This window comes from Larus michahellis, chromosome 15 (assembly GCF_964199755.1).
Source record: "Larus michahellis chromosome 15, bLarMic1.1, whole genome shotgun sequence".
In the NCBI taxonomy this organism is placed as follows: Eukaryota; Metazoa; Chordata; class Aves; order Charadriiformes; family Laridae; genus Larus; species Larus michahellis.
Genome location: NC_133910.1, coordinates 7,642,036 through 7,669,707, shown reverse-complemented (window position 1 = coordinate 7,669,707; position 27,672 = coordinate 7,642,036). Strand labels below are relative to the sequence as shown.

Genomic DNA, 27,672 nt, shown 5'->3' with positions numbered 1-27,672 from the left:
GCAGGGAGGGAAGAAAACCCGGTTCCCACTCGGGGAAGCCGACTCTGAGGGGTCAGCACCCGCCCCGGCACCCCTGGGCGGGCCGGGCCACCCGGGGCCGCGCTGAGGAGTGCAACGGGCCCTGTCGCCCCGCCGAGCCGCCACCCGCCGCGCCCGGCCCCGCCTCCGGGCGCCGCCCGCCCTTCCGGGCGCCATGGGGGCCGGCGGGCTGTGGGTGCGGACGGCGCACACCGCCCTCAGCGGGGCCCTGGCGCTGGGACTCTTCCTGCACCGCACAGGTGAGCCCCCGCCGGGGGAGGCGGCCCGTCCCTGAGGAGAGGCGGCAACGACCCAGGCTCGGGCTGTGCCGGCCGCCTGTGCCCGGGCAGCAGGGGGGAAACGCGGGTGGTCTCCCTGCCCCGGCGGTGGGGCGCTCGGGAGCCCCTTCCATGGCCTGCGTCTCCCCTTCTCACCCCACTCCGTCTCGCCGCCCGGTTTCTCCCCATTTTCTCCCCTTCCCCTTAACCCCTTGGTTAAGGCCAGAGAGAAAAATCCCAAAGGCTTCACCGGGAACTGCTGCGCTCTTTTTTTGGGGTACCTTTCAGATCTGCAAAAGCAAGAGGAGCGTGGAGAGCTGTTGCAGCCGCTGATCTTCGTCTTACTGGTGCTGTGCTCTGTCCTGCTGTACTTTAAGGTGTCTCTCATGGATCCGGGTTTTGTTAAGTCTGAAGAGGAAGTGGAGGTATTTCACTTCATGAACGGGAGAAAGTGGTGAGGCTGTAAAATCTATAGGCTTTTTTCTTTTTCCCTGCTCTGCTAGATAAACAAACAATGTGAAACAGTTTTTGTTGCACTTGGCGTAAAGGAAGCGCACACAGACCCTTGGGGGTTAGGCCAGACAGTCTCTGATTCATATTCTGTAACTGCAGTAGGGTTCACAGACTTTAACTGTGTATTTTATACCATGCTCCTGTTGGAAGTGCACTGTGCCCTTTGAGCATAAATCCTCTCTGGCATCAGAGGCTGCAGTACCCTATGGAACGTGTACATGACCTATTTTATGCTAACCACCACTAAGTGCAAAAAACCTGAATTGAATGGCAAGCTTGGAAGAAAGTGCTCTCTGCAACTCTATTTATCGGACTGTTTATAGATTTAGTTGCCCTCTCAGAGGACAGATACGCAAACAACAGAGTGAGGTAAATGGAGATGGGGAGTTACAGTAACCGAGAGGTAAGCTACTTCAGGCCTTACAGATTGCATAGGACAAAAGAAACAGCACATTATCAATGTTAATCATCCACCATTAATGTAAATGTTGGCTGTGTTCTGAATAAGTAGCACTGCTTATACTGAAAAGACATTGTTGTGTTTGGAAGTGAAGTCTAACCTTGTTTATTTTTGTCCTAAAGCATAGCACTGGGATCAGTGTGGTATCTTGTCCACACTTATTTCTGCCCCTGTGTAAACGTTCTTTCAATGGTTACAGTAGCCTGTTCTCTCTCACTGTACCGTAACTGTCTGCAGTGGCATTTCATGCCACAGTATTTATATAGCGGGTTCTGTAGGAATTCTAAGGAATTATTTTAACTTTCCTAATGATAGAAATAGACAGCACTGTGTAACTGTAAAAGGATCCAGACAGTGCAGCCATGCCAAGTGGGCTAAAAGCTACCGTACTTCAGATGGCAGGACACAAAACCTTCTTAGTCACTTCCTTTCTCTATTTTACAGGCAGGCAATAGTGAAGAACAAAGCATGGTGATACCCCAAGTTCCAAGTAATATTAAGATGCGTCGTTGTGGTTACTGCATGGTGAAGGTGGGCATTCATAACACACTAGAAGGGAATGGGATGTGCGATTTGCAAGCTTACGTTTTTTGGCAACATCTTTGTTCAGCTGCTGTTGGCTTTGTTTTTCTGCTCTGTCACTGCTGCTCACTGCTCAGTGGTTCGGAGGCATGGCAAATCTGATTAATTCTGTCAAAAGGTCACCCTCCCGCTGAAAAACTCACAGAAAAAGTAAACACAACTAGCAAATTGAATTCAGATACAGTCCTGAATTGAAACGTGATCCAAACAAATTGTGTAGCTAGAGATGTGGTAGTGATGGACATTGGCATGTACCTTAGTTTTCCAAGGTTGAAACAAGTCCTTGCTGATTCATAGAAAAAGTAATCATCTTTGCCATGGGAAAATGGTATTCTACATTCTTACTGCCACGTCAGTCAGACCTTACGGTATTGTCAAAAAGCTTATTTTGAAGATATCTTGATAGAGAGTTAGAAAATCAGTTGAGCATGACAAATAAGAACTGCTGGTAGCTGTGAGCTTGTTCAGAGACCTGAAAACAACAAAACATTAGCCTGAATTGTAAAAGATAGCATGAAAGAAAAATTAAAGCAATTAATTTAGCTCTTGAAACAGTTTGCCTAAAGCCTAGAAGCGCCTGTTTTCAGAGCAATCCTTATCAGTTTAATAAAATCCAGCATTATCCCGGCTTCCATAAATTCCCAAAGAATACCTATGAGGAGAAGTGAGCTTATTGCAAGAGGAAAAGCTGGCAAAACATAGATGCTTCAGGGAACAAATCCTAGGAGGCACACTCATACTACTTTGCTCAGCCAGGTCTTTCATCTTCTCTGCTCCTGGTACCTGAGCTGCTTTCCTGTGCAAGTGTCTTGTATTCCCACAGAAGTAGAGATACTTCCCTCCTCCGTGCAGTCCCCTGAAGACATCCCATCCCATCCCTGCCCACTTTCTTCAATAGCTGTGGTTCTAGTTTTTCACCTCAGCACTCCACTCGTGGTTTACTTGCTAGACTGATTGGCTCTATCTCCCTTCTTTGCACACTGGGCTTCTTATAAATAGATAGATAATAAAGAAAGTGTATAGATGGAAGTCGAGTGGGAGACTCATTTAATTTGAATCTCACTCATTTGGGTCTCTACCAGGGGAATCATGATCCCCTTTTAGTTGTCTTCAGAGTGTTTATGTTGTGCTGTTATCTCAATGTAAGATAGACTAACATAACAATAGAGACTGGGTTGAGCAACCTGGTGTACTGGGAGGTGTCCCTGCCCACGGCAGGGGGGTTGGAACAAGGTGATCTTTAAGGTCCCTTCCAACCCAAACCATTCTATGAATATAGAGTGCTTTTGGGACAGTACTGCTGTGGAGGAAGACAGTATTGCATGGTGCTCTTTCCTACCAAAAAGGGAGTCGAACAGCAGTGCACTTTGCTAGTGTTTGTTTGCTTTTTCTGTTTTGCAGCAACCAATGCGAGCCAGGCACTGCCAGCTGTGCCAACACTGCGTACGGCGTTACGACCATCACTGTCCCTGGATTGAGAACTGTGTAGGAGAGAAGAATCACCCCCTCTTCATTGCCTACTTGAGCGTGCAGCTTGTGGTTCTGCTGTGGGGAGGTCACGCTGCTTGGTAAGGCCTGGAGTCAGCACTTTGACCTCTGAGATTGCTAAAAGTTTGGTGCTCCTAGGGTTTATAGCAGTGAGTGGACTGGCTTTGCATCTTCACCCTCTTTTGCACCCTGGAGATCAGCTCTTCTGAGCGCCCTGACCTGCTGAGGGACAACATAGCTGATCAGTAGTTGAGCAGAATCCCATAATTTAGGTTTCATTGTTCATCTTTGTATTAAGCTTAAATTAACAGAATTAGCAATAGTAAAAAAGCTAACTAATTTTGCTTCAGTTAGTGTAATACGATCTTTGTTTACAAATTTAAGTACTGGAAGCTCCCATGGGGTTTCAGCTGTATGCCTGTGCAGGAGAGAAGTTAACTGAAGACGATTGTCTCTCTCAGCTGCCAGGGGAACCAGCATCTTTTAAACATCTTAGATTTTAAGTCACTACTGGTGCAGTCTTTCAAGAGTTTATAGTATATTAACCCTAGTAAATGACTATCAATCAGAAGATCACTAGTGATGAATCAAACTTAAATATGCCATAAAGTTTGCTTGGCTTACATAACTAGTTCTACATGTTAAACCATGAATTTATTTCTCTTTGAATTGAAAGGTCAGGCCTCTACTTTGAACAGTCCTGGGACTGGCTGCGGCACAACATTTTCCTCCTCATGTCCTTCCTCCTGATAGTCATATTCACCATTGTTGTCCTGCTGCTGCTTATTTCACACCTCTATCTGATCTCATACAACACCACCACCTGGGAATTCATGTCACACCATCGTATCTCCTACCTGCGACACTCTGAGTTGGAGAATCCCTTTGACCAAGGGGTAATCCTCAATCTCTGGAGATTCTTCTGTTCAAGCCACCTCACTGCATGGGAGAACATCTACTTCCAGAGGAACAATGAGCCTGTCTAGTCCCAGTAGTCTCTACCTGGTAGAGTGCCAACACAGCTGCAGGTTGCTGGGTAAAGCTTTGCTAATGCAACTGCTGCAGTTGCCTTGCATGGAACTTTAGTACCTCACGAACTATGCAACCTGTTCCGCAGTCCTGCAAATTACATATTAAGGACAGTCAGGGTTATTTTTTATATATGAATAACACTATTAAAGGGGAGACACTGGTTCTGGGAAGGCCAGCGGGGCTGATTTCTGGACTGAGCAAAGGTATCTCTAAATTTACTTCCTTTTGCTAACTGCATTCACATTTCTCCAGAAGAGATGCAAGAGTAGTGTGAACATCCATGTTCACTTCTCTTCCACAAAGTTTCCCCCTCCGTTTGCTGCTAGAGAACAGCAGGTATTACAGACAAAACCAGTCAGAATCAATATAATTCCTGTGGCCTTTCTTCAACATAGTTCTTACTGTGAGAACCGCAGTGCCTTTTGTCAGTAGTGTTGGGCACGTAACAGAAATATTTGAGTAAATATTTGGACAGTCAAAAGCAAATTTCATTTTGACCCCATGCCTCAATGCTTTTCACAAATATTTGAGTGTTAATAGCATTAACATGCATGAGAAACAGCTCTAAGGCACCAAATTCAGCTTATGAGATAATTAGCCTGTACTTTGTGATGCCCTGACCAGCTTTCTAACAGTTTTTTCTTTAAGTTGACGGTGCTGTTAACAGTTCACAGACTATTTTGAACAAACTCAGCAAAGAATGATACCACCCACTTTTCTTTGGACAGAAAAGTAATACTTGCCTGCCGAATTACTTCTGCAGATAGCTTCATGCTCAGTCCTTTCCGGTAGCTTGTGGTGATAGAACCAGTAGCAGAGGTTGGTCCTTTTGGCCTAGCTCAAGTAACACTGTTGGTCATACTGCTACCTCAACAGACTAGTAAAAGTTTAATAGAAGAATACAAAGTTTCAGTGCAAGAGGAAAGAGTCTAGGTCCTGTTTCATTGTGATCAGGGGGTGCCGATAGCTTTCAGGATAGCAGCAAGCTTGTTTACCATTCTAATAAAAGGTCATACTTCCAAGTTTCCATGAGGAACTAAAAGGAAATTTGGGATGACCAATTCTAGCTTTAAAAACAGAAAAGGCTGTGGTGTGAATTTTAGTTCTGACACTTTAAAAAAAAAAAAAACAAACACATAGATCAGCACCACAACAAAATCTTAGTTAAAATTATTTTGTGCCTTAATTGCCTTGGCTCGGGAATTAACACCAGCTCAAGAGCACATCTGGCTGGTAGGATGCACTCAGGGATTAAAGTTGATGGGCACTTATGAAAGGACAGTGTAGACACTAATACAGCACCATAGTCCAAAAACAGTTTAAAAAACATCAGAAGGATCCCTTTTTTGAACAACGCCAGAGCTTGTAATCTGTGTCCAGTCTGGTTTGTTCAGGGCAGAAACTCCTATCAGAGGGATATAAGAACACTAAGAATGGTTTTCATAAATGTTATACCATCCAGAAAGGATTCTGCAGTTTGTGTCAGCATGGTGCCTGCTAAAGTATGGCTCATCTGCCACTTAGCAATTTCTGATTCTTCATGTATCAGTCAAATAAAAATTTGTCAGCAGGTACTACAGCTCAAAACACAGTTTTGCTCTGTTTGGTAATTCTTTTTTAGAGGCATGAGGATGGTAATTTACAGTCTTTTTACTTTACTATAAACCTTAAATTAAAAGATTAAACATGCATTTTTAGTTCTTTATGCTTCTCTCTTTGAACCCAAGTTCTAGGTTTCACCTGTGCTAACAATCCACTGTGCTACTTACCACTTTACAGAGGCCTTGACCTTAAGAAAAGTCACAAAACGCACTAGGGGCCAACAGCGAGCCAACCGTTACTGTTCAAACAAGGGTGAGGAAAACGTGTATCCTGCTTTAAATGGGGCATTACACGGCAAGGCAGAACAGGAGGTTGAAAGGATATTTGTATGTGGAAGTTTTCATAAGCATTTCTACTTGGCTCTAAAAATAGGAAATCTAGGTTTAGTGTGAATTATTTCTGTTTTGCACGCACACAAAAAAAGTTCTTACCTCTCTGAATTCTGAAGCACTTAGACCAGCCTTGATTTAATAATGATGACTCACTAGCTGCACTCAAACCTTATCTCCTGATACGGCACAACTGTATTAGTTCAACTTCTGTCTACCTCTGTTAAAGACAAACTGAAAGAGTAATAGCTGTGTGTCCCTATTTGTCATCGGTGTGATGCTTCATTTCTACATACCCTTCCTTTTTTTGCCCAACAAGCTAACATGAATTTAAGAGAAGAAAATGTATCTTATCAAGTATAATTACAAAGTATGTTACCAGGCAAATGAAATCACCTTTAACTTACTGATTTTCCAGTCTTAACACTGTCATTATTTAGCTATGCCAAAAGATACACGATAAAGTCTGTGGAGAGGCAACTTGACTGGAATCATTTGTACATGACAGCTGATGACACCACGCAATATGTACGCAGACAACGTCAATGAGAAGGAATGAAGAAAAAAATATTTCTATTGACATTTACAAAGAAAAAAGAAAATCCTGCCTGTTGAGCAGAACATGGTCATTCCTGATCTAAAACATTCAGCCAACACCAAGGAGATGAAAAGCTGAAATTTAATTATATGAAAAGGTATCTTTATTTTCAAAAACCGAGCATGTGCAAAGCTGTGACTTCTTCATATCATTAAAAACAATAGCTAAGATTTAGCATCCTCGAACAATTAGAAAGAGACTCCTTTTCCTTAAGATATATCACTTGGGTCATTATCAAACCCAGACATCATTATCTTGGTTGTGTTAAAATACATTTCTTCTCTGGCATACATAATTATGAGTGGGAATGGGCACAAAATCATTACAAAGAGGGAATGCTGCATATCTTTTCTAGAGACTAGGTGAAAAGCAGCCATTCCCCCTGCTACTATTCAACTTTCAAAAGCTGTGCTACTTACTTAGGCTTTTTGCAAAGAGTGGCCTGGGTTGCAGAGATCATTTGATTTCATTAAATTAGGTCCAGCTTAAATTCCAAATTTCCATCTGTATTCAATGGCAGCAGAAGATACATCCAGTCAAACATTAATTACTCCATAAAAATAACTGACATCCAGTATCCCTCCAACAAATGAGGCTGAATAAAACCACAGTAGTTTAACTCAGCTTGCAGGGCACTCTCTTCCTGGGGTCATCGGCACTACCAGTGCTATGAATTCTGTTGACTTTTCCATTGCCTGTGCCAAGTCCTCTCTACACTCTCTCAAGGTGGTAACAATCTGTTCATGTTTCTTATAGCACAGGAATCAAACATTTAAAAGGTGTCTGGAGACAAAGTCAAAGTCCTTGAAGACAGTCTGCTCCTTACGGGTTAGGAGAGCAACCTCTTCTGGAGGAGTAAGGATTGGCTTTTGTGATGTAAACTCTTCATCAAAGTTGCTAATGTCGGTGGGATCTCTTAAAGTGGGCACAAAAGGGGGCTTCAGAGTCCTGGCAAACAAGGCACCCCAATCAATTTCCTATAAGAGAAGGACATGAACAGATTGACATTAAGATTATTTATGAAATGTGAAAGGAAGAGGAAAGATTGCAGCCTCCCTTGCAACATGCCTTATTTCTACTGAGAGAGAACTGAAAAAAGGCCAGCATAGTGGGTACAGGCCAGGTAGTACAGAGATTCCATAGAGCCTAAGGCCAAGAACACCAAGAAACAAAGTTACAGCTCAAACTATATTTAGGAGGGACAAAACTAAAGCGCAGCTGTGGCCAGGTGCTTCTGTGGACTTGCCCGCAATTTCTGCTGACATCCAAGTTCTTTTCTTACTCCAGTGCAAAGGCAGCCAGGGGCTCTAAGGCTAATAACTTCTGTCAGATGGGTAAGGACAAGGAGGAATGGTAACACCTTTGTCTGGAACCTTTGACATGAAGCAACTATGTCTTTAACCTCAGTTTCTCTTAGGATTCATGTATATCCTGCAAGTGCAGGTGCCATCAAATAGACTGACTGGCAATCACTGTCACCACTAGACAGCCTCTTTCACTGCTGCAGTTTGATTTAAAAGGGATGTCTGTTGATGGCTCAGAAGGTAGGTATATTTGTACATAGAAGCAGCACAATCAGAAATAGCAAACTGGCTTTGGAAGCTTACAGATCCCAGGAAAACACACTTGGGGGATGTCATTTCAAACATGAATTGAAATCCATATTCCTGGATACAGCAATGAGGTGCAACAGAAGCTACCACTAAGATCTCACTGATAACTAGTGGAAATATGCCTCAATACCAACAGAAAGCAAATCACTCTCAGCTCAAGCACAAGAGATGAGGGGGAGGGATAAGGCGAGTTCCTACCTTAAAAAAGGCCTGAATTTTTATCTCTTCTGCATCTTTTTCCCCTGCTCCCAGTCTACGCTCTGGACATTTCCGAAGAAGCTGCAGGAAATATCAGCTCAAAATTAAACAACTGAAACAAGGAAGGACAGAAATAATGTTCCAGAGAGAAAAATAAAAGGAAGGAGATGGACTGACCCCTCAGTATCTTCTCATTCTCACTTTGCAGCAAGGTCGCAATCTGATAGTAACAGCTCAGACCTACAGTTCCTTGTAAAAAACTTGCCAACATCAATACGATACCTGCTATAAACTGCATGAAGCATCTCATCTGAATTGTGCACCTGTGACTACTGGGTCACATTCAAAAACTGGATCAAACCATCTCTGCTGAATGACTCTGAAATTCTTGCCTTCAAATAAACACTTCTTCATTTCAGAGTTACCAGCAACAAGCCTCAGTAAGAAGCCTGCTTAGTCATCCTTAGACAGAAGAACAGCATTCGTGTAAAGAGAGAGAAAGGAAAAATATGTGTAAATTGTAAATGTTTCCTTAGTCTGTGTAGGCAGCTCCAGATTACACACACAAATGCTATCCTGTCCTAATAGAGTCCCTCTGGATGCACTTACACAGTAAATGCAAATTCCTCAGGCTCCCAGAGACCCATCAAGCCCATTACCTTACGGATTATAGAAAGTGCCTCCGATGAAAGGAATCGTGGATACCGGACTTCATCATTGACAATACTGTCAAAGACTTCTTCCTCATCATCTCCAGGGAATGGTGACTGCAATTATAACATTTTATTATTTAATCCACATAGTGCCCATTCCTCACTATTAAATAGGGATGAGAATAGCAGGGAGTTGTATGGATTAATTAGTGTTTGGCAAGCACTATCAATACGAAAAATGTAATTTAAGTGCTAAAAAACACTTGGCTACATTCAGCAAAATTTTATCTCTGGTGGTCAGGTACTACTCTCCCCAAGACTGCTTAGTCAGATCCTCTGAGAGGAAAGTGGTCTTACCTCACCAACAAGCATCTCGTAAATGAGTACACCCAGTCCCCACCAGTCCACTGCCCGGGTGTACGAGATGTCCGTCAGGACTTCTGGAGCCAGAAATTCAGGAGTGCCACAGAAGGTGTTTGTGCGGTCTCCAAAACCTATTCCTGTAGGAAAAGAACACTTGCAAAATCCAGCACACATTACTAAATGGATCACATGAAATCTCACCTTCTGAAAGCCATAGATTATCATTTGATAGTTAATGTTTTCAACTGGGCAAGGGCCCTCATCAATGCTTGTAAATGCCAACAAGGAAGTGTGAAACCTGAGGCCTCTAAAAAACTCCAAGTAAGAAATATACAGACAATACTTAAATAACCAGCAAAACCATGGAAACTTCCTGGAGATTCCACTGCTCATTTACTCAAGTATGTGTTTTGCAGTATCCTGTATTCCGGCTTCTTTGAGCAAACAAGCACGTTATAAATGCTTTTGTAAATTTCCTGAAGATTAAAGGACAAAGTTTCCAAGTTCACCGTGGCCAGACAGGTGAGGTTTCTTTGTTGTTTTGTTTGTTGGGGGGGTGTTTTGTTTTATTTTTAAGATGGGGACAAATACAAGTTACACATGGTCAACTCAGTAACGGTATTTGTGAATACATTACTAAAGCCCAGATCCTAAACCGGTTCTGATGGTTCAATTTTGGCTTCAACAAAGTCACTCACCTTCCTTACACAACCCAAAATCTGCAATCTTCACAAATCCTTCAGCATCTAAAAGTAGATTATCCAATTTCAAGTCTCTGCAGGCAAAGGAGAGTGAAGAAAATGGTGGATGAAGCCTGAGGACTGCCATCCAACATCTTTTTTTGCAAGAGGCAGAAACAAAATCTAAATTGAGTAAAGTTTACACTTGGTTTAAATAATGTATTATTTGGAAGATTCCCCTTAATTTATTGATATTTTTCTCTTAATGTAAGGCTCACAAAGCAGCTTTGAGCTGGGTGGAGCTTATTCCTCTGGAAAAGAGCATCCCACAACAGCATGGCTAATTACTTGACTATCACTGTAAAAAAAATAATAAATAGAACAGTGACTTACAGGTGTCCCCCCCCGAATGTATTGACATGTCACAGAGGATTAATCACCTGCAACATGTCAGAAGAATGGCTTCTAGATGACTTTCTTTACTATAAGCATGATGAACATGATGATAGCAACAGGCGATGAGGAAAACAGACAGAAAGATTAGAAACCCCAACAAGATAGTGAGCTACAGACATATAGCTACAGGAAAAATAAACTTTCAAGTTGCTGAACTATCTTATACTTGATTCTTTGCTGCATTACCTATAAACAATTTTCTTCTCGTGCAAGAACTGGAGCCCCAAGACTACACAGGCTGCATAAAATCTAAAAGAGAGAAATAGTTATCAGGAAATATCTATGATAATCAAGTTAAAAATTTATAATGCCTGGAAACTAGACTAATTCTAACTCACCGTGCCGTGTGCTCCGGAAAGACATCTTCATGTATGCGCATCATAAGATCACCACCCGGAGTATATTCCATCACAAAACAAGCATGATGAGGTGTCTGGAAACATGCAAACATGTTCACAAGGAACGGATGATCAGAAGAATTGACCACTTCAAATATTCTCTTCTCACAGTTCAAGCTGCCAGGATTCAAAGAAAGAAAACGTCAATGTTAAAATTTGGCAGAAAAGCCTCTTTTTGAGAAAGACAGGATGGAAAAGAAAATCTTTACATCTTAAGTTAGAGAAATAAAAAGTGAGGGCTAATACATGCTTATCTTACACGCTTCCAAACCTTGAGTTTTAGAGTGCTCTTCAGGTGTTATTCCACCAGAAGCTAGAAAGCAGTGCTGTTACAAGTTTCCTTATTCCTGATTTTAGTTACCCAAGCCTTAAGGTCACATTTTACCTTAGTAGTACCATAACCAGTACACGTCATACCTACTAATATTTGATTACAGGTGGGTTAATGTAGCCTCTGGCAATAGATGGTACCATCTCTAAACAAAGCTCACCTATCAATTTCATCTCTCCTAATAATATCTTTTTTCTTCAAGGCTTTGATAGCATACAGCTTCCCAGTTGCCTTGTATTGGGCCAGCAGTACCTGAAAGACAACAGAAAAGCTGTACTTCAAACAGATCTGTTATTTTCTTATTGGATTACTTTGACTCCCATTGACAAACTATTTCCATCCACTCCAGACAGTCATTCTCAAAACTAAGCTCAAGTAACTCCAGAAATGGAGAACATTTTTTCTGCTCCTTGTACTGCAGCAGTCCTGAAGGATGTCAGTGTAAGTTATATTCTTTTCACGAACAGTAGTATCGCAGCTGGCTGAGTGCTTTATGAGCACCTCGGAGCTCTCACAGCAGGCAGCTATGCACACAGTTTTTGAGAATGGAACTATTCCACTAGTGATCACAATGACAATGGAAGGAATGGTAATGATGTGCTTTATGAAATGACTTAGCACTCCCTGCATAGTTTTTTCCAGGCTTTGATGCCACAAATCTTCAGGAGTTTTGACTGTTAACAGGAGTTAGCAGCTGCTTATGTCATTGGGTTTGTGTATCTGCACTACAACAAATCTCTTCCATACTGCAATGGTTTTATTCAGACTCTGAGGCAGAGGCCCATCTTCACAACCACAGTCCTACTGCCCTCCTCCACAAAGTGTACACTTATACACTACCTTCCCAAAGTGGCCACGTCCCAGCATGGCTATGCAGTGAAAATCCTCAAGCTGAACTGTCCTTTTCCTGCAAGCAAACAAAGAAGAATTGCTGAGACAATACCCAAAAGATCCTGAAAACTTACACTTGCTGCTGCTGTTCTGCCACTGAAGAAAGCAGCAGGTAACAATAAGGTGAGGAAACTGCTTCCAGTGGCAGCAGTCTGACTTCCACCTGTACTGGCAACAGGAGTAACAATTCTGACTCTCCAAGGCTTGCTTGCTCTCTCTGTTGCTTCCTATAATAGGATTAGTTCCCCTCCAACCCTATCCTTGGGGTAGTAAAATTCATTTTTGCCTACACTCAGCAGGCTCAACAGCAATTGTGTTAATCCAGCATGAACGTGTATAGTGCTAGTAGGACAAGGGCATAAGGAGAAGTTCTTAAACAGGAATTGGAAATGAAACATGGGGAGACAACAGACATAACATGTTGCTCGAAAATAAGTAGCTGAATAAAGAGATGCTATAGAACATTGTGTCAGCCACAAGGTGTTACCAAGGAAACTAAGGCTGCAGAATTGCTTGGAAAGAATTTAAAAAAAAACAACCCAACAACCCACACCCTAAATGCTTTAAAAGAGAGCAGACACTCTGTACTCCTCCACTGAGTGAAATGAAGGGCTAAGTACCTACTCATGAAGGACTCAACTCCCTCCTTGGCCTTCTCAGAGAGAAGGTGGGAAGGTGCCTGACTACAGGGGTTTGAACATGGAACCCCTCAAAAACGATGATGAAGTTACGAACGTAATTCTATGATCTGGCTGCAAGATCAGCTTAGATAGATTTTGCTATTCATGCTTTTTTGGTCAGTATTAGTTCAACAGTATTATTATTTTTTTTTAAACTTGTCCTGTTTTTGTATACTTACTACTGTATATCCTTGCTACATACAAATTGTGTATATACAACTGTCATAGACTATAAACAGCCTACTGTTTTATGCCTCCCTACGTAATGAAAGACAGTGTATCTTGCATATCAATAGAAATAGAAGAGTATGAGGGATGCCAAAAGTGTTACTTAGAATGCAGGCACGTCTAAATATACTACACCATAAAACTTCAAACACAAGGAAGCACTTGAAGACAGTTAAATGACTTTACCTTTTACTAAAGTCATCTATTACATTGTAGTGTACAGCCTATCAACAGGCTAAGTATTGGGGTTAATAAGCAGATAAGGCACAGCAGACATTTGGACAAGCGAAGTTCAGAGCAGACTTTTCATGGTATTGTCTACACGCAGCACTAAAAGTCTGCTGCTGAGAAACTTGAGCAGAATTTTAGACTGCATGCTCAAAAATTTCAGCCCAGTGCCTCTTCAATCTGTGACCCAAGACAGCCCATGCCATCCATAGTTACCTTGGAGATGCTGGGATTGGTAATTCTGTTAGCACAGAGCCGCAAGACTTCTCCTCAACATGCAGCCTCTTCAGACACTAGGAACAGAAAGAAAATTACAGTGTGTTATCCTCTGGAATCACCAAGTCAGATCTGAACTGACTGGCATCCAAATTTTCTCCTATGTCATGATCCAGCATAACCACAGACAACTTCTTGCAGTTGGTCATTGCCTCTGCTTGGAGGGAAACAGCCTGAAAACAGATTCTCTATGGTCACACAGAACTATTCCCATGTACAATATTTTTTTGACACAGTCAAATCCTTTAAAATAAAGGCTTTTAAAAATCTAGGATAAAACATTTCTTTTCTAGAAAAAAGGCATCTCATGTCCCAAAAAGAGTCACAATGATCAAAGAATGCAGTTTCCTCTATCACCAAAGCCAAATGAGAACGGGTAAGATGTGGTAGAACACAGGCCATTAACCATTATACCACTGAAAACAATTTTCCTGCTCCTTCCTGTCAGAAAAGTAGAGCTCTTCTTCGCTTTGCCCAGTTTCTTTAATAACAGAGAACTTCATCTGGTCCTAAAAGCGAGCCGACCCTCCTTCCCTGCTTTCTCTATGCAATCATCTGTTCTGTACTCTTGGCCTGAACTCCCAATGCTGACCTACCTCCCATTTTGCTTCTCCAAGAAAAGGAACTTATAATTTAAAAAAGGAAGGGGGAAAAAAGGGAAAAAAAAAAAAGAGGGGGAAAAGAAAAAAAAAAGAAAAGAAAAGAAAAGTGAAAAAAAAGAGGTGCAACACTGTCATAAAGACTCCATGCCAAACTAGCTCACTGGATTCTGAATCCCTGGAGATCAGCTAGCTAACGAGGAGGCACCTGCCTATAGTATAGTTAATTTATCCAGTAATAAACAAATAAGAAGAACAGGGCTTGAAAGAATATCAACAAAGAAAAGTCTCCCTATTAGCCCATTAGTTTCCCTGTTACCGGAGAATCTGCAGGAGACGGTGTTGATTCCTTGGAGTTGGCCATCAAAAAAAGTCGTGGAGGCTTGGGTGGTGCTTCATCAGCAAATGTAAGCTTAGCCACGGGAAAGTCGCTGCATTTGTAAGACAAAATTGAAAGAGATTGCCTTAGGGCAGAACATTGTACACAGACACCTTTGGATCACCTTTCCTATATAAGCAAAGTCCAGTCCACTGGACAACAGAACTCCCTGATTCACACCACAAGTCTGAAGTATCAACATGACATATGCTCTCCAAAATGAATGAAAAGAAAATGTGCTATTAAGTTGTTGATGGTTAGAGTCATGCTTCAACACTAGCTCTGAAACGTAGGTTTGTAGAAATAAGTCACTATGATCAAGAATTTAAAGGAAGTCTTGATTTTAATAGCAACACAGTAGTTGACTTGATTTTTTTTCCCTAGGGCTTGTAAATCAGTGGGAATACTCTCTTTTAGAGAATGACTAATTCTCTAAAAATTAATTCTGACAACTTTAGAAAATCATTATCTAGAGAATTTTCTTCTACAGCAGATTTAAAAGCTTAGCTACGTACCTTCTGAACACTACATTATGCTAGTGGTTGGGGGTACACGTAACCTCAGAAAAGAAGAGTCATTTTTACAACAATCACATTGTGACCTTGCATAGAGCTCGGTTAGTGAAGACATTTAATGAGTGGAATTTTCTTTCCTTTATAGTGTAGGACCAGTACATCTTTTTGTGTATATAAAATAACATTTGAAAATCTGCTTTTGTTTTTTTTTCTATATCATGGTGTTTACTTATCACCACTTTTATGCCCATAGTTCTCACCGCAGAGGAAAAGAAAGCTGCTGAAGTTCCCCTGACTCTGGAACACATTGCTCGTTAGGCCAGCAATTCCAGAAATCAGTCCAACTGCTAACGATAAATCAGAGCTAGCACAGCATATTGAACACCCCACTACAACCACATCGTTTCAGGCAGCATTGGCTTTTCTTAAAATCCTGAATTAAGTTCCACAGATACAATTTTCACATCAACATCTTCCTCCACTTTAGTAAGGTGCAACTTAATTTTAAGATCTATCCTACGCTCGTTCCACAGTGCCATCCAGCAACGCTCAGAACATGACTTACCGACTCAGTTTGGACATGGAATCAACATGACTTTGTGGGGGAACTGGAGAGAAGTCTGTGTGAATGGGATCATGAAGTGGGGGACTCAGAGTGCTCATGGAACTACACGGAGGGAGGAAACTCATCATCAGGCGACCCCAAGCAGCAACATTTATGTTCATTTGAGGAGCTCGGAGAAATTCCTTCCCTGGAGGAGTTGGAGTCAAAACACCAGTGAGATTACAATGCATAAATTACAATCTAATATACTGTAAAATTATCATTTTCACCCAAACACCCATGGGTTACTCAAAAAGGTAGGCCACCCTAGGGAGAATGGTTTTTTTTTCAGGGAAGAAAGTTTAATAATGATGATGATGATGAAACAGACCTACTACTTTGCCTACATTCAGCTCTGTATAATAACAATCCTCAAACAGAAATTGCATAAAACATTAAAAATTTATTTTATTCTAAGTCAGGTTTTCCTCTATTTCAACACTGCATTTTAATCATGCAGCCTGTTAACAGAAAAGTTTCTGTTTAACAGAAAGTTTCTGAAAATATCTTTAAAAAGAGTAAAACATTTGGGATGTTTTCATTATTTTTACTACTTCCTGAAGAATATAAATACAAAAATCTCATTTATTCCTCCTCATTTACAGACCCCTCAGTGTGTAAAGTCCTACCTTATTCAGCTTCACAAGAAAGAATTTGCAGACAAAAAAAAGAAAGTATGCAAGTTATTCCAGTCCCTAAACTATTAATCTGAGATGCCAACTCTAAAGACTTGACAGACAATCTGAAGCCTGTTCATGCTACAGTCTTCTGTAATTCAGAGTTTTCCAGAAAACCTTCCAATAGCTGGTTAAACCAATTGCTGGTTAAATTAGTACAGCTTGAGTCCTGGATCTTGCTGAGAAGTCTGTTAAATAACTAGTAATTATATCTTCCTAACAATGTTTATTGTGAATAGAAACACCGCAACAATATCACATTACACACCATGCTGCGGAAAGGCTGCCTGCACTCTTTGTGACTGAACAAACACTCAACGTTCTAATAAAGCCCACCTACTTCCAGTAATTAGCAAGCATTTGTCTCACAAATTTAATGGGATAGGAGTGCCCTCACCTACACATGCTAGATAGCGAGCGTCAGTTCTCTAGCAGATTACCTTTCTGTTTGGGGAAAATGCGTTTCTGTCGCTGCAGTCTTGGCTTTCTCTCAATGACAGGATTACAGAACATCACCTGTCAGAGAAGCAAAGAGGATTTGTCAGGATACTTTGTTTACACCGTGAACACAAAAACTTTCACACGTGCCTGTTCTCTCATCAAATTCTCCATTCATATCTGTTTGGTAAGTTAGGAGTCACTGCCACAGACAGACTCCAGACTGCGTTATTCTAGCTTCAACCTCTAAACACCTGTTACTTCAACTGTGGTTTTAGATGTTGGAATTTTCTGCTACCTGAAATGCAGAAAACCCCCAAATTATGACCAATTCATATCCCAAACAAAATTAATCTAATTTGTAAAACCATACATAAAGAACATAGCCATTTATAGGGTAAAAAAAAGTAGTGAACATAGCCATTTACAGAGTAAAAAAAAGTAGTAGTCCATGGCACAGAAGTAAAAAAAAAAAAAACAACAAAACAAAACAAACACCAACCTCACAAAAAAAACCCAAAACCAAAAAGCAACCCACACCATTCCCAACAAAACCAAACCACAAAAAACCCAAGAAGGCAGGGAGAGGAGGCAACTTTGGGTACATGAGGTCAAGATCCTACTTCTGGAAAGATAACCACAGGAACTTTCATCACAACACAAAGAAGAAAGTGCTGAGGCTTTTAAGGGATTATCTGGATGATCTCTTCATTGATGGTACTTCAAATTCTTTTTTATTAGCCTCAGAAAGATGATAAAATAAGCATACCCAAAGGGAATTTGGATCTCTGATTCTACATTCTCTGTGATTCAAATCTGACCATTAAGCCATATGCTTAATTAAAGTATCATCGATGAGTCATAATGAAAGCAAATAAAAACCAACGGATTTCACAGCACACACACATATAATTACAGAGGAGGAGCTGAAGAGTCACTCTGGGCTATGGCATGTGCACATCTACTGTATCATGTTGTTCCTTATTCTTATATGTGATTTTGATGCAAAAGGATTTCAGGTGTCATTCTACCCTTCTAGATTATCGTTCCTTCCAGTCCTTGTATCCTGGGTTGAACAACTGCTTTCAGGGCAGGCACCCTAAACAGACAGAGTTCTCTGAAAAAGAAACAAAGCTGACATTTATACCTCTGCAAAAAGCATTCCTTGGGGTTCGAGAGAGAGGCACATCCCGTGACGTTCGTTATCAAGGAAATCATCCAAACGTAAAAACTTCACTGCACATAGTTCTCTCCAGTCTCTCCAATAAATTGCAATTTCTAGCTCACGAGACTGGTGGGATGCATGAGTGGCGGGGGAGGAAAAAAGAAAACAGAAGAGTTACATACTGCCCCCATGCTCTGGAAATGGCGCACACATTGTAAAAAAATAAATCAGTAAACTAAACAGTATGCATAAGAAACTTCTTTAATCCTTCTGTTCCCTGCTTTCTCTGGTGTTTTCTGATTTTCTTAGTTACTGACCCTCTTGGAGATGGCTGTCTTGGCTCCTCATTTCAGAAATCCCTGAGAGAGCCACTTTGCTGGTAAGATGAAATAAAACTGCTCAGATAAGGAGAGAAGGACAACAGATGCTGTTCAGGCTGAATCTTTGCCAGAGATGCACTGCCTTCAGGGGAAGACTAAGATAACTGGCACATAAAAGGACACAAGGACAGCAGCAATACACAGTTGAATCAAGTGGAATGGCAGCTAAGTGAGCAAATCAGGTAAGATGAAATGAAAAACCAAAAACAACACAGGGAATCTGGGGCAGACTTACCCGGTCCAGCTCAATGACAAAGCTCTGGTCCCATGCCTGGTTATTAACTGGTCCCCAGTTTGTTTGGCCAACCACTTTATTGTCCACTTTGAGCACAGCAAGGACCTCATCTGGACAAAGGAGAAAACACGGATTATAATCTTTTACCAAAGAAAATCTCTCACGCTGAAGGTGAATACCCCAATCAAATGTAATTTCCAGGACAGTATTAGGAGGATGAGGTGTAATGCAATCCATTCTCTCTCTTCATTCTGCAGAAACTAGGTTTCTTATAATTACACTCATACCAAGCTAACCTAGTACCTTGATGAAAAACCACCGTGCTCCCATACGCCACTCACAAACCCCATACTCACTACATGGCTCTTCATTCCGCAGGTACTTTCCTGCAACACTACGGCCATGGATGCTCAGGCCAACTCGTGTTCGGGAAAGAGACTTCAAATCACTTGGGCTGCCACAGACAGGAGAAGAACTAGTCATTCGGGAACGTCCTGGAACATTTTCCAATAGGTCCTGACACCCCATCAGTCTCACTTCCAATGTTCCTGAGGAATTTGAGGAGAGTAAAGAATATTCTTATGTGAAAGATAAAGTGATTCCAGTCCGCTTGTCCTCACAGGTGTCCAAGAATTTCTCAGATTCGTGATTTCTTGGTTAATAGGTCAAATCTACCCTAGATTAATAGACTACAAATCCATATGATCAGAAAGCTCTGACTGGCCTAGAAGACGTAAGTCCAATTCATAGAAAATCAAATGTCCATATAACAAGGGGCGTTACAACAATGAGAAGAAATGCAACTCATTTTTTCCCCTTTGTACTCCTCACAACAACATGCCATGCAGGATTTACGTACCTGTAAGGGCTGTAGGTTTGATGACTGAAGTGGGATGGATGCTGCCATGCTGAGCTCCCAGGGAGGAAGTATTTACTAGTTCCTGCTTGATGAGTGCTCTTTTTGGGTGATCAGGAGAAAGCTCACGAAGTTGACATTCCAAGGACAAGCGCAACAGGTCAATCTTCTGAGAGGACTCTTGTAAACGACCCTGAGCCTAGCAATAAGAAGCAAAACAGAAAGCAGGCAGAAATTTTCAGCGTACAGCCCCAGCCAGGCACTACTAATCCTTTATGAACTACTACAGTGAGCTTCAAAAAAAAAAAAAAAAAAATAGACCAGATAACATCTTACTAATAAAGGAACAAGACAAAATACTTTCCCATAGATTCCGACCACTTCTGACATTCCCGAGAAATTTCACCAAAGCAAGGAACGTTATCCCTAGAAGGGACAGTAATTCCAATCAGTCTGTCCTCACAAAGAGACAGGACCTTCACAAATTAATAACTCTCGGTTAACTTTACTCATTCATGCTAAATCACTAATGTTGAGGCATGAAACGACCCTCTCAAAAAGGCCTGAGTAAGTGCTTACCTCAGCCAAAACCTTGCGATCCTGTACCCGACTCCCTCCTAGGATCTTCAGCACATTTTTTGCCCCCTCAGCAACAGCAGCTTCAATGCGCAGGTGATGTCTCAGCTCCTCAATATGCAGCTCCAAAGCACTAATGGTGGTCCCCATCCTCACTGGCCATTTTGGAGAAAAAATATGGCAAGGATAAAAATTGGCTGAGTATTCTGGATCTTGGCGCTTTGGCCACATCTGTTCCAGGCTGTATCAGTTACTTAAAACACCTTACCTGCTGGATCTACTGTATCTTCCATCCCTCCTGCTGACTGAGATACTTTAACAATGTGCATGCGGATTATTTCAATCTTTGTCTTGCTGTCCTGAAGCATCTGCTGAGCTGTAGCCAGCAGTTTCCGCTCCTGCCAAAAAGAAAGCATGTGCAGAGAGAGAACTGTGCTCATTAAAAATGGATTACAATGATGTGTTCACATATGAAGATGAGGTGGTATCTGCAAAAAGGGTCATAAATGATTCTGAAGTGGCATAAATAAGCAGTTCTGTAAAGGAGACACGGCTGAGGCTCAAGGACTTTGAGATCACAATCTCCATCTGTAGAGGGAAAGGGCAGGTCAAGGACATGTCCAGTTAATACCAAACCTTACAGTCACTGAAACTTGTGGTGCGCTGGTCAACCGTACTCACAGTGTTTGTGAGGAGAGGTTTTGAACAAATAAAAATATCACAACCCTCTACACTGCTGGTCTTACTGAATTAAGCTTCATAATAAGCTTGGATTTTTTTTTAATTATCCTTTGACTTTTAAATTTGATTATGCCAAACTCAAAAAGTGGGATGACTATGAAACCAGTAAACCTCTGAAACTTTTTTTCACATGAAGATACCACATGCTGTGCTCTATCCTAAAAAACATAGTGATATCAGAACATCACACCAACTCAGTGTACAATACCAATGCTTTTTTAACTTTCTTTCCTCAAGTCAGTGATTGAATGTACCTCTTCTACCACCCTCACTACCTTCCCAGGCTTGCAACAGTTCTTCTAGAGATAGCACTTCTATCATGCCACTTCCTAATAGATACTTTTCTCTGGCTCGAATCTGTCTCTAGAGTCACTATGAGCATTGAGGTTAGATGCATTAACGCCTCTATGTTGTCATTCAGCCAGCTAAGTTAAGCATCTAGACCAAAGAAGTGATGTAGAGTCTGTAGCTGGTAGGGAGAGGTTCGTCCTTCCAAAGGCCCATTCATCTGTTCAAGAACGATAACACAAGCTACTCTGTACATACCTAGCACTTTCCACTGAGACTACAAAAGGATTTACATGGTTAAGTTAAAACAACTTGATTCCCAACTCTCTCACTAATACCACTAAGCAACAATCAAGAGAAGAAGCACAATCAGCATCTGCCAAGTAAGAACTGCCAAAAGGATCAAAACTGCCAGACTATGCCCATCTGTCTGGTCTAATAACTCCCCTCTAACAGCAATCACCACCAGATGCTTCAGAAAAGGACATAGGCAACCACATCATGGGCCAAAGTGGAATAAACTACACTTTCAGAAAAGCCTTTTCCTAACATCCAGTAATTATAGATTGGCTTACGCTCTTGGCAAATGAAACGTGCGCCATCCATTCCTTTTTGATTCCTGATAAATTCCTGGAATCTGTAACAAGTTGCAGTAAGTAAAACGCACAATCACAATATTACTTGTCCTGTGCAGTAGCAAGACATGCTGTCACTACGCTGAGCACGAAAATGCACAGCTAGGATTCATTCAAGTAAGCTTTGCAAATGAATTTCTTTCACACACCGATTACCAGAGAGATTTTTTGTGTATGGACTTTAAATACAAATTTTGATCCACGAATACATGTTTCCAAATGGTTGCTTATTCTTGGTTACCTTGGATGTTGAATACATTTGGATCATGTTCTCAGCTCCTTGTTTCACTTTCATTTCAACATGCAGCTGCTTTTTCAGAGCTTCAATCTTCCTTGCCATGGGGTTTGGGTCTCTTTCCCAGAGACAAGGATCTGGAGATACAGATCCATCTGCACAAACAATACAATCAAAACCATCAGTCATCTTTTCTTGTGTCATTTCACTGGGTCATAGATGGGTGACTCTATAAAAGAAGGTTAGGCTATAAAATAAGGTACAAAAAGGTCTTGTCTACGAAACTGACTGCAAAAGACTTTCAAATGAAGCTCAAGCTCATAGCCATGAATATTTCTTAGTTTATCAGTGAAACATCCTAACAAGCACTCTGCCAATTTTACACTCATTCATCCTGTAAAATACCTGGATGTTCAACTGCCCAGAAACTCTATTCAAATCTCTTAAATTCACCTACAGCCTGCTCCTGAATACTGTCCACACCCAGCACTCTCAGCTGGTCTTCTCCCTCCACTGATCTCTCCTCTTGCCTCTTTTCACCTTTATTGTCCCATTCTCAACTGTTTGCTGCACAGATCATTTCATCAGCTAAATACCAACAGAAGAAACTCCCACTACTTGTAAGCCCTCAACGGAAAAATACACTCATATCAACTCAATATATATAAACACATTGAAGCACTATAACACAATTCTCCTGTCAATCATGACCTAAGACCTACCTGTCTTACTTTCCTCTTTGTCTGTTATTACAATCCTTGCATTAAGCTCCTGAAGTTCCCAATGCAGTTGCTCCAGTTTTCGGTTGGAAGATTTCAGCACATGCTCTATATGAACAAGATTCTTTCTGTCTGTTGTCGCTTTGCGCAGGTTTTCTGCTCCCTCTTTAATCTTCAGTTCTTTCTGTATTGCACGGCGAAGTAGTTCCTTCTCACCCTCCAGCTTTTGCTGGAAGCTTGGATCCATTAAGTTCACACCATTGCCCAGCTGCAAGAGACAGCTGCCCTGCAATCAAGCAGTGTTGGTCAAGAGGATTTCAGAGATAACGCAGTTCAACCATTTGTATTATATAGCCGTAAGATTCCACTCCTTCATTTCATTTAGAAACTGCTTCACACAAATTCTGAAGCCAACCTTTTCACCAAATTTTCAAGAAGATGAGACACACTTAAATTGCAGAATACAGAATACAACTTTGATCTTAACATGCCTTAATTTGGTTTCAAACCATAATGGAGAAAAACCTTCATCCTACTTGTCTCCTTGATATTTAATGTCTACACACATCTTTGTTCTCCAAGTATCAAAGCCCAGCCAGTATTTGCCCTTGTTCTGATCAACACTAACTTTTACTAGTATGATGTAGTAGATATAGATTTTTATCTGCATATGTCTTGATGCTGACTGTTCAAAGACACAACTAACTGTTAGGGCTTACGCATCTCAACTAACCGTCAGAGCTTTTTAGGAACGTCACAAGCATGCATTAACTCTCAGCTGTTACCCCTGAAGAAGAAAAATGTAAAACCTACAGCTGTTTCTACAAATGAACAAGCAAAAGAGGAAGCTTAACTTTCTGCTGTATCTGAAAAGGGAACCAAGCTGTTGACTCAATCTCTATTCCGCTTGTGATTTACAGGATATAAGGCTGTTTTAAAGCACTGATTATTTTGAGTTGCATTAGTAGCATTCAAGCTTGTTCTGGGCTTTGTTTTACACTTTGTTTTACACATTTGCAATATTACTTGCTCTAGTGATATACGCCTCATCAGTAGCTCTGGACAGAGATGATCTGTTTATAGACTCTGGACATACACAGTATAGACAGTAGCAGCAGAGGTATATCTCACTGATCAAACAAGCACTGAACTCAGACAGGAGCTGGGAAAGCTTTATCCATGAGGATGCTACCTAACACCGTAACTAACAGACCCAAGCAAGAGGTTATGCTTTTCTCTTCAACAGGCAGAGTGGCTTTAAGGCATTCAGAGCAATTAATATATTAATAATCTAACATTAACAACTCATCATACTCCCTCCTTAAATGCAAAAGAAACGGTTCACAGTCAAACTCCACTACGCTAACCAACTTAATGTCATACAGCACGTCAGTGACTAAAGACAGAACTCAGGAATCCCAACTTGTTTTCACACTCTTTCATCAGTTGACCACATTTCCAACAATAAACCACACTGGTTTTGTGTTACTTGCGTACGTTATCGCACTTTAAGAGTGTGCTGTGCATCCAAAGCCTATGTCACTCACACAGAAACAATTATTTAATCATATTAGTATATTTTGTTACACACCTCAAACATCTGAAAGACCCAACCAAACATCCTCGATCAGTTTTTGCTATGATTTTAGTCTAATAGCAAAATAAGTAAAGAAGAAGAAAAAAAATATGTTAAAGTTGGCCTAAAACCAAGTTGGGTCTGCAACAGATACGCAATAACCAAAATAGGAGCTGTTCAGATCGGTAACAAAACAAAGAGGTTCAGATTAACATCCTGGTTCCAGGAAGTTCTCGCCCAATTAGTAAAGCCAGGAACTAAGCCAGAGCTTTGAAAAACATCCCAAGTTTTCTGAGGAAGAACTTGAATCATGGAGTTCCTGAGTCACAGGCAACCTTTACTAGCTGTAAATTGGAAAATCAGAAAGCTCTTTATCCAGTCTGCAACAAGTGACTAAAAGCAGTTTGCTCTTGCAATTCTCACTTAAATAATTAGAAAAAAAGCATACAGATACATATCCAAACTATGCAAATGGATGCAAGCAATCCACCCCCTGGATCCACCCAGAGCAATGGAATGAGTAGTGATGCAACAGTAATACCAATAAAAAATGCTGAATATGGAGGCCTGGGTTTTGATTCGGAGAACAGGTACAGTCTGAGCAGTTGTCAGGTCAATTGTTCTACACATTACCCTCTGCTAAAAGCTAGTCTGAATGCTAGTTAATGCACCATGCTAATTTTCTAAATATATTTAGAATGTGAGCATGGTGTGCTTTATCAGATCCTTCTCCTCTGTGGATGAGAGCATGCCATAAGATTAACATTTTTGCAGTACCAGGAACATAAAACATTCTATTACTGAGGAGGATGGGAAAGCTGAATTTGCATTTGGGTTTTTGCATTTTGCATTCTGACCCAGGAATTTCAATAGGGTGTGGGGATACTGCCACAGTCCATGCTGCAGCTGTTCTTGGGTTCCCAAGGAAGGTCATTCCTTCAGGGTATACCTCCAACACAACCTCAAAACATGCTTACAGCTTGCAGACAAATACCCAAGAGATCTTAAATTAGCTTGCTTTTGGTACTTATAGTGGGGCTGCCAGAACTCACCCAGGGCTTCCGCCAGACTCATGTTGTACCAAAGTGTCTAGACTGCTTCCTAACTAGCAAAAGTTTCAGTAGTATCAAAGTTGTGCTTAGTCTTTTGGATTGCAGCCCAGGGAGGTCCCGTCCCATCCCCTCATTATACCCAGCCTGGCAACGAGCTTCACCTGCACAAAGCCCAGAGCAGAGCTGACCCTTATGGTTTCACCACTGACACAGAAATTGATTTACAATTTAATTTAATGAGCTAGCCATGAGAAGGCCATCCCCCCACAGCCCACACATGTTCACCAGGGCGTTTTAAATCACGTATTTCACAGCAACTTTGTGCTGTAGGGACGAGGCCTGCGTCGGACAGACTCACACTAGCCACATTCACTCTTTACGAGAAAAAGCCACTGCAAGGTTTGGAAAAAGGCAATTGCAATCCTGTCTGGAGCCAGATCCCGTTTCCAACTGGCATAAGGGCTGGTAAGGGCGGATAGCAGCGAGCCCAGGAGAGCCACAGGGCTGGCAGCGAGTGCTCTTTGTGCTGGTCTCTCCATCCCTTCTTTCCCAGATTAGGCTTGAAACGCCTCAAGGAAAGAGGGCAGGGCATCTCCTCCACTCCGGGGAGCTTATTCCAGAAATGAATGTTTTTCCCAGCACGGAGGCTGGCTGCCCTCCCCCGGCTCCCGTCTGCCAGCCCCGCCAGCCGCCTCGCCTCCCACACCCCCTCGGTACCGAGAGGGGATTTCCTCAGCGGGCACCAACTCGGCCCGAACCCCATTTCCCCGGAGGCGAGGAGGGACATTCTGAGGGGATCCCACCTGCTTCGCACAGCCTCTCCCACCTCCCCGGGGCGCGGCCACGGCGGGAGGCGGAGGAGACAACGGGAAGCCCCTCTCCCCCCGCCGCCCTCCTCTCCCTCCCCGGGGCCGGGGGCTACCGGCGGAGCAGGGAGCTGTGCTTTCCCGGCGGGAGAACGGAGGGGGCCCCCAAAAGGGCGGAGGGGGCCACCCAAGAGGGCCACCCAGGAGCCCACTCGCCTGAGGAGAGGCTCGTCCCCGCCCGCCATGCTGGCGGACCCTCCGAGCCCTTGGCGCGGCGCTCACCTGCGGGGTCCCCGCCGCCATTGCTCCGTACGGCACTGCCAGCAACCGGCACTTTTTTCAAACTTCAGCCTTCCCGGGAAGCGGCCCGCCACCGCCAGCGCCCTCTCGCGGGGTGCGGGGCCGCGAGAGCTGCCGGCGGGCGGCCCTGAGGGAGCGGGCAGCCTCCCTTCCCCACACGCCGCCCGGCCCTGCCCCGCGGGGTCCTGGGCCAGCCGCGGCTCCCGCCCCCTCCTGGGAGGTCGTCCCGCTGCCTTCGCCCGCCCTGAGGGGAAATGCGCAGCCGAGAGCTGGCGGCGAGGTCTCGCAGCCCGCCCGGGATGGCGGCGGGAAGGAGAGAGGCGCGACAGGCCGGACGCTGAGGAGACTGAGGTACCTCCCGCTTCCCAGCGTGGACATCGCCCTCCGCCTTGGGCTTTAGGGGGTGATTGTCCGCTGTGGGCATAAAAATTGTGGGTTCGTGCCAAAGGGATGGTGCGGGGACAAACACAGTGGCAGATCTCTGTAAGTCGGGCCCCACTCGGTTCCTGACACCTCCTGAGGGAGCTGAGCGCTGTGAGGAGAAATCCCTGCAGCTGGCCCCGGCCTGGGCTCAGTTTGCTGCGGTGGGTCGATCAGGTGGTTTCCAATTTTAGTTCTCCAGATTGACTCCTAACTGGCGTTTTTTCGAAAGGGAACGAGCAAGCTGCAACTTCCATTTAGGCAGTATGCTTCCCTGGAATGGGGGCCATGCCCGTCTCCAGTGCTGGTTTCTGACTAACTTCTTCTCTGCAGAACTGCCCCTCTACATGTAGGATCTGGGGTTTCAGATGAATATTTGAGTGAAAAAATAACCCAAATGCATTGGCAAGGCTGGCAGTAATCCCCCAGCTATCATGAGTGAAAAAACACGATGCTGCTGTACTGCCGTCGTGTCATGCAAAACTGATATGCAGTGTGCCATAGGCCCAGTGTTTAAAACAAGTGAAAAAGATCCTGTTGCTTATTTCTTGGTGAAGACCGCTGCTTGTAAGATCTCTCTC

At 42.6% G+C, this 27,672-nt stretch overlaps 2 protein-coding genes across 3 annotated transcripts; one reads left to right on the top strand and one right to left on the bottom strand.

Moving 5' to 3' along the window:
* Positions 1–65: 65 nt before the first annotated feature.
* Positions 66–7,090, top strand: ZDHHC12 (zDHHC palmitoyltransferase 12). The gene is made up of 5 exons (XM_074609234.1): positions 66–278; positions 585–721; positions 1,714–1,800; positions 3,253–3,419; positions 4,016–7,090. Exons 1-5 carry the CDS (start codon positions 194–196, stop codon positions 4,323–4,325), a joined length of 786 nt encoding a protein of 261 aa, XP_074465335.1. The 5' UTR covers positions 66–193; the 3' UTR covers positions 4,326–7,090.
* PKN3 (protein kinase N3) lies at positions 6,981–26,848 on the bottom strand. 2 transcript variants are annotated; one of them, XM_074609178.1, is made up of 22 exons: positions 26,654–26,848; positions 22,941–23,223; positions 22,225–22,373; positions 20,588–20,717; positions 20,323–20,474; positions 19,747–19,942; positions 19,244–19,435; positions 18,888–18,997; positions 18,255–18,398; positions 17,110–17,185; positions 15,954–16,140; positions 14,814–14,925; positions 13,836–13,912; positions 12,433–12,499; positions 11,753–11,844; positions 11,202–11,378; positions 11,050–11,112; positions 10,426–10,502; positions 9,722–9,864; positions 9,371–9,478; positions 8,712–8,792; positions 6,981–7,877 (listed from the first exon to the last, which is right to left on the bottom strand). In XM_074609178.1, the coding sequence occupies exons 1-22, from the start codon at positions 26,672–26,674 to the stop codon at positions 7,665–7,667; spliced, it is 2,850 nt and encodes a 949-aa protein (XP_074465279.1). In that variant the 5' UTR covers positions 26,675–26,848; the 3' UTR covers positions 6,981–7,664. The 2 variants fall into 2 exon arrangements, with proteins under 2 accessions (XP_074465279.1, XP_074465280.1); XM_074609179.1 differs by having other exon boundaries at positions 22,941–23,218; positions 26,654–26,757.
* Positions 26,849–27,672: the final 824 nt, after the last annotated feature.

Excerpts from the sequence above, each read along its gene's own strand:
- PKN3 (XM_074609178.1), bottom strand. The coding sequence starts at position 26,674 with ATGGCGGCGGGGACCCCGCAG. Across the intron at positions 11,113-11,201 it reads TTTCCGGAGCACACGGCACG|ATTTTATGCAGCCTGTGTAG; the intron begins GTGAGTTAGAAT and ends TCTCTCTTTTAG. Across the intron at positions 8,793-9,370 it reads CACTTTCTATAATCCGTAAG|CTTCTTCGGAAATGTCCAGA; the intron begins GTAATGGGCTTG and ends TATTTCCTGCAG.
- ZDHHC12 (XM_074609234.1), top strand. The coding sequence starts at position 194 with ATGGGGGCCGGCGGGCTGTGGGTGCGGACGGCGCACACCGCCCTCAGC. Across the intron at positions 722-1,713 it reads AGTCTGAAGAGGAAGTGGAG|GCAGGCAATAGTGAAGAACA; the intron begins GTATTTCACTTC and ends TCTATTTTACAG. Across the intron at positions 3,420-4,015 it reads TGGGGAGGTCACGCTGCTTG|GTCAGGCCTCTACTTTGAAC; the intron begins GTAAGGCCTGGA and ends TTGAATTGAAAG.